Raw genomic sequence first — 13,194 nt, 5'->3', positions numbered from 1 at the left:
TTTCTGACTGTTGCTCCTAGATCTGCCCTTTGGCAGCCAACAACAAATTTCTGAAGAGTTCTTTTATGTCCCCCTGCCCCCCCAAACTGAACCTTTTTTTCTCCAGCCTAAGCATACTCAGGCATGGACTCAAGTCCCTGGTCACTTTCTTCTGGATATTCACTAGCTTATCATCATCTTTTTCCTTTAGGTGACTAGACCTGAGCATAATACTCCAGATAGACCCTGACCAGAGAGGAGGGCAGTGAAATTGTTTTTCTTTGGAATAATCTGTAAATTGGTAGAAAAACTAAAGGAAGGTCTAAAGAAAGGAAGTATAAAGTAGAATTAAAGATTTTCCAGAGCAGGAGCCATGTTGCCTTTTGTCTTTGTGTCTTTCCATACTCTGTGTTCCTGATGTTGACAGACTGGCTAACTTTCAGGTACCTCATCATTATCATTAACATCATCATCACCACCATCATCATCATCGTCATCATCATCTTCATCATCATCATCATCTTCACCATTACCTATTAACCTAAGGCGTTTATAAAAAGGCATAATAGCAATAACTAGAATCTTTATAGTCCTTTGGTGTATCACAGCTAGACATTTTTAATGGAGGATGGTGCTAGCCATCATGACAAAATTTGGATATAGAACTGATCAGTCATAGGCAAAGGTTTTGTGCTCTTGTCTTTTGCCAAGTGATGCAACAAAGAAACACAGATCAATGCAGAGCAACTGTAAAAAAAAAATTCATTTTGTTTTGAAGCCCAGATTTGATGAAACAAGAGTGGAAATTGAGGAATGACTTGTATCTAAAGAGGAGAAATCTGTTGAACTTGAAGACATTAAACATCTTCATTTAACACAAACTCTAGGAGTTCTACCTAATAACAAAAATAGATGGCAAAAATAAACAGTTCTCACTTTATGTAAATTTGACTTGACATAAAGAATTCTGAAAGAAATCCGCATTCCAAAAAGAAAGTCCTATGGTAACTTTGCTGTGCAATATTGTGCTCTCCTTCTGTTCCTGGATGCTTCACAGCCTCCTATTCCCCCGCTAAAAACACCCTCCAAGTGAAAGCAGAAGTAAACTGAGGCATGGAGAAAATACTACTGTCTGAGGCAGGGCTTGGCTTGAGACTTCCTTGCCTCGAGAGGAGACCTTTACTCCATCCCACCCACCTGCCTGGCCACCACATGTCTGTCTTCTGTCTGTCCACTCATGTATTTCATATCTGTCCTCTGCCCTCATGTATTGCCTGTCCTGTCCTGTCTGTGTCCATGTCCAGCCCCCTTGTATCTGCCTCCCAGTGTAGTTCCTCTCTATCCCACCAGGCCCCAAAACGGCTGGCCCAGACCTGTGGTACTCCTCCTGCTCTCTCTTCTCCATTTGGGTATGGAAGGAGACTTTTTTTCCCCTCCCCTTTTCTCTCCCTGCCTTCCTCATGTCCACAGGCAAATTCGCATTAAGAAAATTGCTTTATTTTTTAATTAATTTATTTAACTTTTAACATTCATTTTCACAAAATTTTGGGTTCCAAATTTTCTCCCCATTTGTCCCCTCTCCCCACCCCAAAACACCAAGCATTCTACTTGCCCCATCACCAATCTGCCCTCTCTTCTATCATCCCTCCCTTCCCTTGTCCCCATCTTCTCTTTTGTCCTGTAGGGCCAGATAACTTTCTATACCCCTTTACCTGTATTTCTTATTTCCTAATAGCAAGAACAGTACTCGACAGTTGTTCCTAATACTTTGAGTTCCAACTTCTCTTCATCCCTCCCTCCCCACCCATTCCCTTTGGAGTGCAAGCAATTCAATACAGGCCATATCTGTGTAGTTTTGTAAATGACTTCCATAATAGTTGTGTTGTGTAAGACTAACTATATTTCCCTCCATCCTATCCTGCCCCCCATTGCTTCTATTCTCTCTTTTGATCCTGTCCCTCCCCAAGAGTGTTGACTTCAAATTGCTCCCTCCTCCCATTGCCCTCCCTTCCATCATCCCTCCCCACACTGCTTATCCCCTTCTCCCCCACTTTCCTGTATTGTAAGATACGTTTTCATACCAAAAGGAGTGTGCATTTTATTCCTTCCTTTAGTGGAAGGTGATGAGAGTAAACTTCATGTTTTTCTCTCCCCTCCCTTCTTTTTCCCTCCACTGAAAAGTCTTTTGCTTGCCTCTTTTATGAGAGATAATTTGCCCCATTCCATTTCTCCCTTTCTCCTCCCAATATATTTCTCTCTCACCGCTTAATTTCATTTTTTAAAGATATGATCCCATCCTATTCAATTCACTCTGTGCTCTCTGTCTCTGTGTGTGTGTGCATGTGTGTGTGTGTGTGTGTGTGTGTGTGTGTGTGTGTGTGTGTGTAATCCTACCCAGTACCCAGATACTGAAAAGTTTCAAGAGTTACAAATATTATCTTTCCATGTAGGAATATAAACAGTTCAACTTTAGTAAGTCCCTTATGACTTCTCTTTGCTGTTTACCTTTTCATGCTTCTCTTCATTCTTGTGTTTGAAAGTCAAATTTTCTTTTCAGCTCTGGTCTTTTCCTCAAGAATGCTTGAAAGTCCTCTATTTCATTGAAAGACCATTTCTTTTCCCCTGAAGTATTATACTCAGTTTTGCTGGGTAGGTGATTCTTGGTTTTAGTCCTAGTTCCTTTGACTTCTGGAATATCCTATTCCACGCCCTTCGATCCCTTAACGTAGAAGCTGCTAGATCTTCTGTTATCCTGATGGTATTTCCACAATACTTGAATGGTTTCTTTCTAGCTGCTTGCAATATTTTCTCCTTGACCAGAGAACTCTGGAATTTGGCCACAATGTTCCTAGGAGTTTCTCTTTTTGGATCTCTTTCAGGCAGTGATCAGTGGATTCCTTGAATACTTATTTTGCCCTCTGGTTCTAGAATCTCAGGGCAGTTTTCCTGGATAATTTCATGAAAGATGATGTCTAGGCTCTTTTTTTGATCATGGCTTTCAGGTAGTCCCATCATTTTTAAATTGTCTCTCCTGGATCTATTTTCCAGGTCAGTTGTTTTTCCAATGAGATATTTCACATTATCTTCCATTTTTTCATTCTTTTGGTTTTGTTTTGTGATTTCTTGGTTTCTCATAAAGTCATTAGCCTCCATCTGTTCCATTCTAATTTTGAAAGAACTATTTTCTTCAGTGAGCTTTTGAACCTCCTTTTCCATTTGGCTAATTCTGCTTTTGAAAGCATTCTTCTCCTCATTGGCTTTTTGAACCTCTTTTGCCAATTGAGTTAGCCTATTTTTCAAGGTGTTATTTTCTTCAGCATTTTTTTGGTTCTCCTTTAGCAAGGTGTTGACCTGCTTTTCATGCTTTTCTTTCATCTCTCTCATTTCTCTTCCCAGTTTTTCCTCCACCCCTCTAACTTGATTTTCAAAATCCTTTTTGAGCTCTTCCATGGCCTGAGCCCATGGTATATTTATTTTGGATGTGTGGGATACAGAGGCCTTGACTTCTGTGTCTATCCCTGATGGTAAGCATTGTTCTTCCTCATCAGAAGGGAAGGGAGGAGATGCCTGTTCACCAAGAAAGGAACCTTCTATAGTCTTATTTTTTTCCCCTTTTCTGGGCATTTTCCCAGCCAGTGACTTGACTTCTGAGTTTTCTTTCCACCCCCACCTCACCTCCAGATCCACCAAGCCAGCACTTGGGGTCTGAGATTCAAATGCTGCTTCCCAGCCTCAGGGCTTTCAGCAGGGGTGGGGCTGCTATTCAGTGTGAGATTAAGTTCAGGTGCTCAGGTGGGGGCAGGGCCACCTCATGGGTCTCAGTTCCCTCAGGGGGTTTATGTGGAGACCTTCAACAATGGATCTGAGCTCCTGCCTGCTTTGGGAGCCCCTGTCCACCGCTACCCCCGCAGCTGCCTCCCGAGGGGGCCCAGGCCACCCAAAAAGACTCTCACCGACCCTTGTCACCTGTGGGTGGAGGGACCTGCGCAGCCACTGGAGATTCTGTCCCTGAAGCCTGCTGGGATCGGCTCCTCTCAGTGCCACGCAGCCAAGCAGGGCTGGGCTTTGCTCGGGGTTGGTGAGTGACGGACCTTTCGCACCAGGTTTTCAGGTCTCTCTGGAACAGGAATCTCCTCTGCTCTTTGTTCTGTGGCTTCTGCTGCTCCCGAATTTTTGGGAGTTCTTCTTTACAGATATTTTATGGGCTGTGGGTTTGGAGCTAGCATATGTGTATCTTTCTACCCCGCCATCTTGGCTCCTCCCCTCAAGAAAATTGCTTTATTGAGGTCTGCAGAATGGTCCGCCTAAGCCAAGTGAGAAGTGTCTGTGATGCTTTATTCAAAAGGTTTGAAGCGAAGGGCTAACTTGAAATGAGATTTTGAAAGTCTTTTCTGAGTTTGATGGCTAACGAGCTGACCAGCTATACGAGACTAGAATCATTCAAAAATGCTCATGTTTGCTACACCCATCCTGAAAGAATAAATTTTATTACACTCTTTAACATAAAGTATAATAAAAAAAATTTTTGACCTGAATACTATAGCATATGCTGTGACTGTAGCTGTGGTAAGGATCATGATAGGGATGATGAAGCTATCAAGGGATACTCCTGGGGATAGATGTCAACCATCATCATGGTGGAAATATCTTGAAAAGGATGCTGACTTAGACACTGGAAGATTATAGCAATATCCAGTTGGCACATGAAGCAAGATGAAAGTCATAATAACATCCTAGAATGCAATTTTCTAATTAAAGGCAACCAAAAGAAATATGTGGATTAGACCTCAGGATAGAGGGAAAGTCTATGAGAGCAGTTAAGAGACCCTTAATCAATAATTGAAAGGAAACGCCATAGGGTTAAGGGGATATAAAGAGTCAAAACAATGCAAAAAACAAAACAGACAATTCAGCATCACTCAAAGACTCTACTATGGAGTCATGAGACTTCCTTCTCACATAGCCAAAAATCAGAGGCATACGGTTGGTCTCCTGTGTCTATACTATACTAATATTCCTTAGAAAGATAAAGTTTTATCTAAAACCTCACTCAATCCAATAGGCATATAGAACACACAAACCATACCATATGAGATAAAAAAAATCAGAGAGGAAAGAAAAATCTGTAAAGATGGAGGATGTGAGAAAATGCTGGTTGTCTATCAGCTGCAAGAAATCCAATGATGAATATGCAAGTTGGATCAAAAACAAAACCGGAAACTTGTGTACTATAAATACAATGGATAACAGAAATTAATTTGCCAAGGAAAGTGACTGAAACTAGCTTCTCTGCAAAGCTAAAAAGTGATGGGTCAGTATAAGGTCAAATAATTGGTATAGATCCTTCATAGCAACCCATGAATTACTAGTAGAGAACTTTACCTGCTTCCTCTCAGACTTGAATGTGATCCCACCTTACTTAACAGTATTATAGAATCTATTACTCAAAGATGAGAATAGCAATGATTCCTCAAAATTTAGACCAATTACATACTTAGGTATTTTGAGTAAGGCATTTGTGATTTATATCACCAAAAATACAAAGAAGGATGTACCAAAAAGTTTCAGGAGTGCAAAAGCCAACTCATCTCTGATTGAACAAGTCACACCAAAGCTCCATAGCCTTCACTGATGATCACAAAGCCTTTGTCTCAGTTCTGTACACCTGACTTGTTCACATGCCATAGATTTACAGGAAAAACCTAAATATAAGGAGAATCCTAGGTCATTTGATGTCAACATAGAAAACCGTTCTCTAAAACATGGCACCAGTACAATCACATTAAGAATAATTGTTGTAAATCATAGTTATCTTCTAGGAGGATACCTCAAGCCTGTTATGATTCTGCATAACTTTAAAAGCTATTACCACCATTCCTGAATAGTGTTTAGTGTTTAAGCCCCGCATCAAAAAGAAAATCACGCCAATGCATTTTATTAATCACCTAATTACATTGATGGCATGAAATTATATGGTTCTACCAAAAATGTATTGAAAAGCTTCTTCATACCATGGACATTTTCTTCCATGATATCAAAATGTAATTTAGGCTCAACAAGTGTAAAACTCTTACTGTGGGCTCGAATCTGAAGGTAAAATCGAGCCAGTGGTCAAAGGTGATATTTATAGATACAACAAGCAATCATTTTCTCCACAGCAAAACATCCAACGCAGAAGGATAATAGTGGGTTGGTGACTTGTCGTCATGATCATTTTTATCTGAACTCCATCAAATAAGAAGAAGACAATAGTTGACCATCATGGGATCATTGAATGAATTGAGGCACCACCCTGGGCAATACCAGCTAGTCCAACCCCTGTCTTTTTCCAGATGAGGAGACTGAGGTCCAGAGAGTCTTAGTGATTTATGCAACCAGAGTTGACAGTAAGCATCATGAGATTTAAAGTCAGATCTTTTGAGTCCAAAGCTAGCACTCTTCCTCTCACTTCAATTCAGTCATGTCTGACCCCTTGTGACTCCATTTGGGCTTTTCTTGGCAAAGATACTGAAATAGTTTGCCGTTTTCTTCTCTGATTCATTTCACAGATGAGGAAACTGAGGCAAACTGTTAAGGGAATTGTCCAGGGTCACATAGCTCATAAGTGTCTGAAGCTGGATTTTAACTCAGGAAGATGAGTATTCCTGATTCCAAGCCCAGTGCTCTATCCATTGCACCACCTAGCTGCCCTCTTTCCACTCTACTAAGCTATAAATGAGGTAATATCATTAAGTACTGGCAGCATTTATACCCGTTTTACATATGAGCATACTGAGCTTCAAGGATATAAAATTCCTTTCCCATCTTCACCATCATTTTGGCCACCACTGACAGGGTCCTATGATGCTGCCATGATGCAGCATTTCCTTTCACTGAAGAAAGTTGCCCAGTTGTAGATTTGGCTCTGTTCCAACACAACTATCAAGAGCTTGGGGAGGGAAATGTAGGGAGAATGGCCAGGGAAAGGAATGCCTATAGAAAGGTAATGGGGTCCCTTGATAATTGCTTTTATGTTGACTTCCTCCAGGTGACATCATTCATCAGTTCCCCTGAAATCACAAGAGGACATTCCCAGCCTCAAAGTCCAGTCATTCAGGGAAGGGTTCACATGAGGGAGGTGTGTAAGGAAATCCCTCTCTATGTACCTCATCATTTCCAAAAGGAGGCAAAACACCCCCTCATGACACCTAAGGAAGAATCCTCTTCCATACACAGGCCAAGGGATGTTGGTGTGAAGAGTTTGAATGGCCATAGGAAAGCCAGAGCAATTCCTTGGGAAACTTGGAGTATCCAGGATGGTCTCGATCATGGTGGAGTAGGGACAAGGATCAGGATATCTTCTGGGGAAGGCCAAGGGAATACAAGCATAGGAAGTTGGAGAGATGACCACCAACTGAAGTCCATGGAGGGGAAAAAGCAGTGCTTAAAGAAGCTGGTCCTCACTCAAGAACAAAAGTCTCAGTTGCTGGACTGGAATGATGCTAATGCAGAGAATCTAAGCCTGAACACTAAAGGCAGACCAGAACCCATGCATGCTGGAGGTGATAAAAGAGGTGAAAGATCAAAGCTGGCTGACCTTTCATCACTTCCTGGGCCAGCCAAGGAAGCCTTGTCAGACCAGAGAGGCTCTCCAGAGGGAGCTGGTGGCCTAGCATTGAGAGCTGCAGGGGATTGGACAGCACACAGACCCAAATCCCCTCTACGCCTGATAGCTAATGCAATCAGGAGGTCCTTGGAACCCCTCCTCTCTAATCCAGAAGGTGGAAAGAAGATCAGTGACTCCAGACCAAAGGCACTTACAGAGAACTTGTCCTTGAATGGCCCCCACCCTAGAGTTCACTCCCCAAATTTAAAGAAAACAAGTTATAGTAAAGACTGTGATGTGCAGAAGCCCAGTCTTGTCTCCAGTAAAGACTGTGATGTGCAGAAGCCCAGCCTTGTCTCCTTACTGACACCTGGGAAGGAGAGAGGGGCCACAGATTCAGCCTTTTCATTACATGGTACCACCCATGGTGCCACTGAGGCACTGCCAGGGACACATAGCCTTTCAGATAGAGTTGTCCGGTCTCACAGTTTTCCCAACAGGCAAAAGAGGCCTATGACCTTGCCCTCTGCCAAGGTGGAAGATGTCTTTGACAAAGTTAACTTGAAAGAGGTACTGCTGGGGAGACCTTTGGACCAATACAACGCCCTGACAAAGAGGAGCAGTATCTTTTCTTCCTTTAGACTCAAAGAAAAAACTGATGAGAACCTGGGGTCACTGAGAATGACAAAGGATCTCAGCAATGTCTTTAGTAACCCAGGAGAAATGGACATCTGCCACCCTCCACAGACGCTATCACAGCCATGGAATAAGTCTTCCTCAGGCCAAACGGACCTTCTTTTCCCTGGGGAAAATTCAAGTAAGTGCTTTTTTTTCTATCAGGGTTTTCTATAGCAATCAACCAACATGCACACTTACTGTGTAGGAGACACTACTCTAAGTCCTGGGGATATAGGTCCAGAAAATAAAATAATTTCTAATCTCAAGGAATTTATATTATAACTGGGGAGCGTACAAGTAAACATACAGGCATCTATGGTAGGAATAATAAATACCAACAAATTCAAAATAATTCAATGCAAGGTAGTGTGGGAGGGAGGGCACCAGAAGTTAGAGGGAATCAGTAAAGGCTTCAAGTAGAAAGCAACGCTTGAGATGGATCTTGAAAGAAGTGTGGCAATTAAAAAGTTTCAAGAGGCATAATTTCTGGGTAATTTTATTAATAATGCCATTGTTTTAATAAAAGGATGGATGTTTGACCATCTCTCTCTTAGACCAAAGACAAAAATGGTGGACTGGCTCGTGGTTTGTATGTCCATTGGAAGAGGGATGGCAATCAATTCTGATTGACTAACAATTAATGAGAGAATGAAGATTACAATAAAAGGCTCAGCCTATTCAAATGAATTCTGATTATGTCATTTCCTTCTAAGTTACCCCCAGCCTTGGGCAATCTATTCAAAGAATTTATCCCCACCCAAACCTGAGTAGAGCACAAGGGCTTACCTGCCTTGGTGGGATCTTAGTCCAGTCTCATTATCAGTACTGTCCTTTGAGAGACTGAACTTTTTAAATCAGGACTTTAGATAAAGGGGAAATTCTGGATCTTTCCAAATCACTGGTTATTGATAATAATTTCTCTTAGAAGAGAGGCTTTGTATGAGGTATCATTGAGGAGTGAGTGGAATCCAGGCACCAGCATAAAGATAGGAGAATGGATTATTGTGTGAGAGGAACAAAGAAAAGGGTAATTTGTTTAAATTGCAAAGAGCAGGGAAGGTGAATAATGACCAATGAGGCTAGAAGGATAGGTGAGGATCAAGTTATGAATGGTTTTAAAGGTAATAGGGAGAGACTAGAATTTATTAAATAAGTGCATGATATGGTCAGATCTGTGCTTAAGGAGAATAACTTTGGCAGCAGTGTAGATTGGAATGGGGAGAGACTTGAGCTAAGGAGGTAAATTAGGAGACCATTATAATAAAACTGTGAAAAGCGATGAGGGTGGTGGCTGTGGGAACAGACGGAAGTCAAAGTGAGGGATGAGGAGGGAGAAACGATGATCTGGCAACAAATTAAATACATAGAGTGAAAGGAAGCTAGCTGGGCCAAGGGATATTTACAAAGCCTGAGAATTGTTTGGTTAAAACAGTCAGCTTCATGGGCATTCCATAGAGGAGGCTGTGTAAGAATGGACCTTCTTAAAAAGATCCAGAGGCCAACAATCTCATTTTGTGTCAACAATACAAAATAACAGATAAAGAAACCAAGGCAACCTTAGGCTGTCTCAGGAGAAGCAGAGTGTCTGGGAATAATAAGTAAATGAAGGAGGATTCTCTCTGGGCTCTGCCCTGGTCAGACCCAATTGGAAGTGTGGCGTCTAGTTCTGGACTCTGCCACTTCTTAATTGATAGGCTTACATGAGGAAGTCAGCCAAGATGATGAAGAGCCTTAAGACCATGTTGTGTGAGAATCAGCTGAAGGATCTGGGGATGTTTTTCTGGAAAAGGAAAGACTCAGGGGGGACGTGAGAGTTGTTTTCATTATTTGAATGGCTGTAATGGAGAAGACAGAGGGATCAGAGTTTTTCTGTTTGGCCCCAGATGGAAGAAGCAGGGCATTAGGGGATAGGGGAGAAGGCAGACACAAATTCAGCTATGATGACAAAAAATGTTTATAATAATAATAGCTAGCTTTTCCATTGCACTTTAAGATTTGCAAAGTGCTTTCTAAATATTATTGCATTTTATCTGTGTGACCACCCTGGGAGGGTGCTATCATCATCAATCATCAAAGCCATCATCATCTTCATTTAAAATATTTCTTAATGACTAGAACTACCCAGAATTTAAATGGGCTACCTTGGAGGACTGTGGACTCCACCTCTTGGAGGTCTTCAGGCAGAGCCTTGATGTCTATTTGTTGGGGATATTGTTCATAAAAGGGCTTCTTGTTCATAGATGGGTGGGGCTAGGTGGGCTCTGAGGTCTCTTCTTCCCTAAAACTTTCACTTCTGTGTAACCTGAGATTCTATTCCCTTGAACACTAGGCAAAAAATGTTAGCACTTGGATTCTCTTATATCCCCTGCACGATTTGGGAATTTACTCTTTTCCCCATAAATAAGGTAATTCACCTGCTTAAAATCCAAAACGCCCTGGGTGAGAAACACGTGGAGAGTGGCAAGAGTAGTGGAAAGGCGATTGCATTGGTCCAGGTGAGAGATGATGAGGGCTTGAACTAATGCAGCAGCTGTGTGAGTGAAGAAGGGAATATGTGTGAAAGATATGGTAAAGGCAGAAGTAACAAGATTTGCTGTGGATTATACATGTAGAGGACATGAGAGTAAGAAGTTGAGGATGATACTGATGTTGAGAACCAGGGTGACTCTCAGGATGGTGGGTCCTTAACAGTAATGAGAAAGAAGGATGGATTTGGGGGAAAGACAATGAGTTCTGTAATGGATATGTTGAGTCTGAGATATCTTGACATCCAGTTCATAATGCCCAATGAGCAGTGTGTAATGTGGGGCTGGAGCTCAGGAGAGAGATTAAGGGCTGGATATATAAATCTATGAGTGATCTACCTAGGGTTGATCGTTGAAGCCAGCAGAGCAGATGAAATTGCTAAGGGAGAGTTTGGAGAGCAAATGGTCCAGAACAGAGTTTGGGGATGTCTGCAGTTGATGAACAACACGTGGATGAGATCCAGCGGAAAGACTGAGAAGGAACAATCAAGACACTTAGTACAAAAACCAAGAGAGCTCAAAGTCGTAAAAACCCAGAGAAGAGAGAGGATTCAGGAGGAGAAACTAGTAAATAGTGTCATATGCTGCAAAGAGCTGAAAAAGAATAAGGGTCCAGAAAAGACCCTTAAGAAGTTACTGGTAATTTTGGAGAAGGTGGTTTCTGGGAATCATGGGGTTGAGAATGAGATTGTAGAAAGACTGGGGAGAGGAAGCCGGAGCATTGAGAATGGATGGTCTTTTTAAAGAATGTGGCTGAGACGAGGCAAGATGGAGAGCAAGAGTTAATAGAAAATGATGGGATTTCATAAAGGTTTTTTGTTTTTAAAAGATGGGGCACTCAAAAGTTCCTTCCAGCCTTAATTCTATGATTGAGGCAGACCCAGTGGAAACCTTCAGGGGAGAATTGTTTCTAGGTCCCACAATTCAGGGGGAGGTAGTAGGGAGAGAGGGAGACAGCCAATATTTCTCCTGGTTCCCGTAACCCAGGTTAAGTAGGAATTGTATCTGTGAGTGAGTGAGGCCAGTCAAATTCTGCAGGTGTGGATTTGCTTTAGATTCTCTTAAAGGTGTCCACAAGAGAGGATTTCCTATTCCATCTGAAAGATCTTAATCTTTTTAGTTTTTGACACATGGTTGGCCTGGCTCCCCAATAAATTGGGTCACTGTAGGTCTCCATAAGACATTAGTTCCTCCTACCTGCCTTGTTAAGTAATGTGTTCTCCTCCCTTGAGGGTATTTCAGGGTTGACTGGGTGGCCTCCTGGGTCATAGGCCCTTTCCTGAAACAACAGGGCCAATGTCCAGACTCCATTCATCACCTAACCTCCTGGCAAGCTCTGCCTCCTGTTTCCCAGTGATCTGGCCTTCTAGCCAAAGGGCACCATACCCCGCCAAAGGAGAAGGCAGCCCTGTAGAATTCAGAGCTAATGAAAGGAAAACTGGGTTCCTGTTGCAGACATCCCTGGTCCAGAGAGAACCGCACAGTGGAGCTGCCTTTGTACCCAGACCACTTCTCGGGGAGCCAAAGGGTCAGGGCCTGCAGTCCCCACTCTCCCCTCCCCCCACAACCTGAGCCATGAGGGCTCTTATTCCCAGCCAATGGAAGGTCAAGAAACCTGCCTTTGTTCAAAGAAGATATCAGGCCTCAGCAAAGAGTCCCTGGCAGGGAGGGAAGCAGGTGCTCCGGCAGCAGCCGGCTGTTTATCCAGCAGCCCTTGTAACTCCAGTTAATTATTGATGGGACTTCAAGAGGAGGGATGAGAAGGGGGTAATTTATTCCCAGTGGGAGAAGAAACAAGGGAGCAAATAGCAGGTTTTATGGTCTAAATCTGAACAGGAAGTTGCTTGAAGGTTAGAATTGGAGAGCTGAGGAATCAGGAGCTTGGCTGTGACATCTTGTTTTTCGGCTCTGTTGCCAGCACCAATCTGTGCTGCTCAGATGACCAGGCTGAACTCAGGGCCTCCATCCCCATGTGAACTCGTTGGCTGTGGTATGCCTGGGCCAGTGTGGTAGAGGACCAGCTTTCAAGTCAGGAAGACTTGAGTTCAAGTCCTAATTTAGCTATGTGACCATGGGTTACCTCTTAGTGCCCCAGACAAATCTCTGTAATTTACAGAAGAATTGCCCATCTGGATTGGTGGAGAGAGTTCCCATTCTGGGATTTTCCTGAATTATTCCCCCCATGTTCCCATGTTGGTGATGAAGATGATAACAGATTATAATTCTATGGTGATTTGAAGTTTTCAAATACTTTCCTCACAATAACCCTATGAAGTAACTAGTATGCCTAGAGGGATGTCCCATTTCTCAAATAAGAAAAGTAAGCCTCAAAAGCACTAAGAATGACTTGCTCAAGGTCACTCAGCCAGTAAAGGTCAGAGTGGAACTCCAACCCAGGTCTCCTGATTCCAGTCTAGGCCTGGCGCT

The 13,194-nt window shown here is 42.6% G+C and overlaps 1 protein-coding gene across 8 annotated transcripts in view; it reads left to right on the top strand.

Moving 5' to 3' along the window:
• Nucleotides 1–13,194, top strand: part of MICAL2 (microtubule associated monooxygenase, calponin and LIM domain containing 2) — a 253,290-nt gene that overhangs the window by 188,564 nt on the left and 51,532 nt on the right. For 7 of the 8 annotated variants that reach the window (XM_072619419.1, XM_072619417.1, XM_072619416.1 and 4 more), the window contains one exon: nucleotides 7,007–8,381. In XM_072619419.1, the coding sequence (XP_072475520.1) occupies nucleotides 7,007–8,381 (1,375 nt within the window). Of the gene's footprint in view, nucleotides 1–6,137; nucleotides 6,366–7,006; nucleotides 8,382–13,194 lie in introns of those variants that run through there. The other variant, XR_011969323.1, reaches the window with a different exon arrangement.

The sequence above is a fragment of the Notamacropus eugenii genome, chromosome 6 (genome assembly GCF_028372415.1).
Source record: "Notamacropus eugenii isolate mMacEug1 chromosome 6, mMacEug1.pri_v2, whole genome shotgun sequence".
NCBI classification, from domain to species: Eukaryota; Metazoa; Chordata; class Mammalia; order Diprotodontia; family Macropodidae; genus Notamacropus; species Notamacropus eugenii.
The sequence above is the reverse complement of the archived record's forward strand: the minus strand, read 5'-3'. Positions and strand labels throughout refer to the sequence as shown.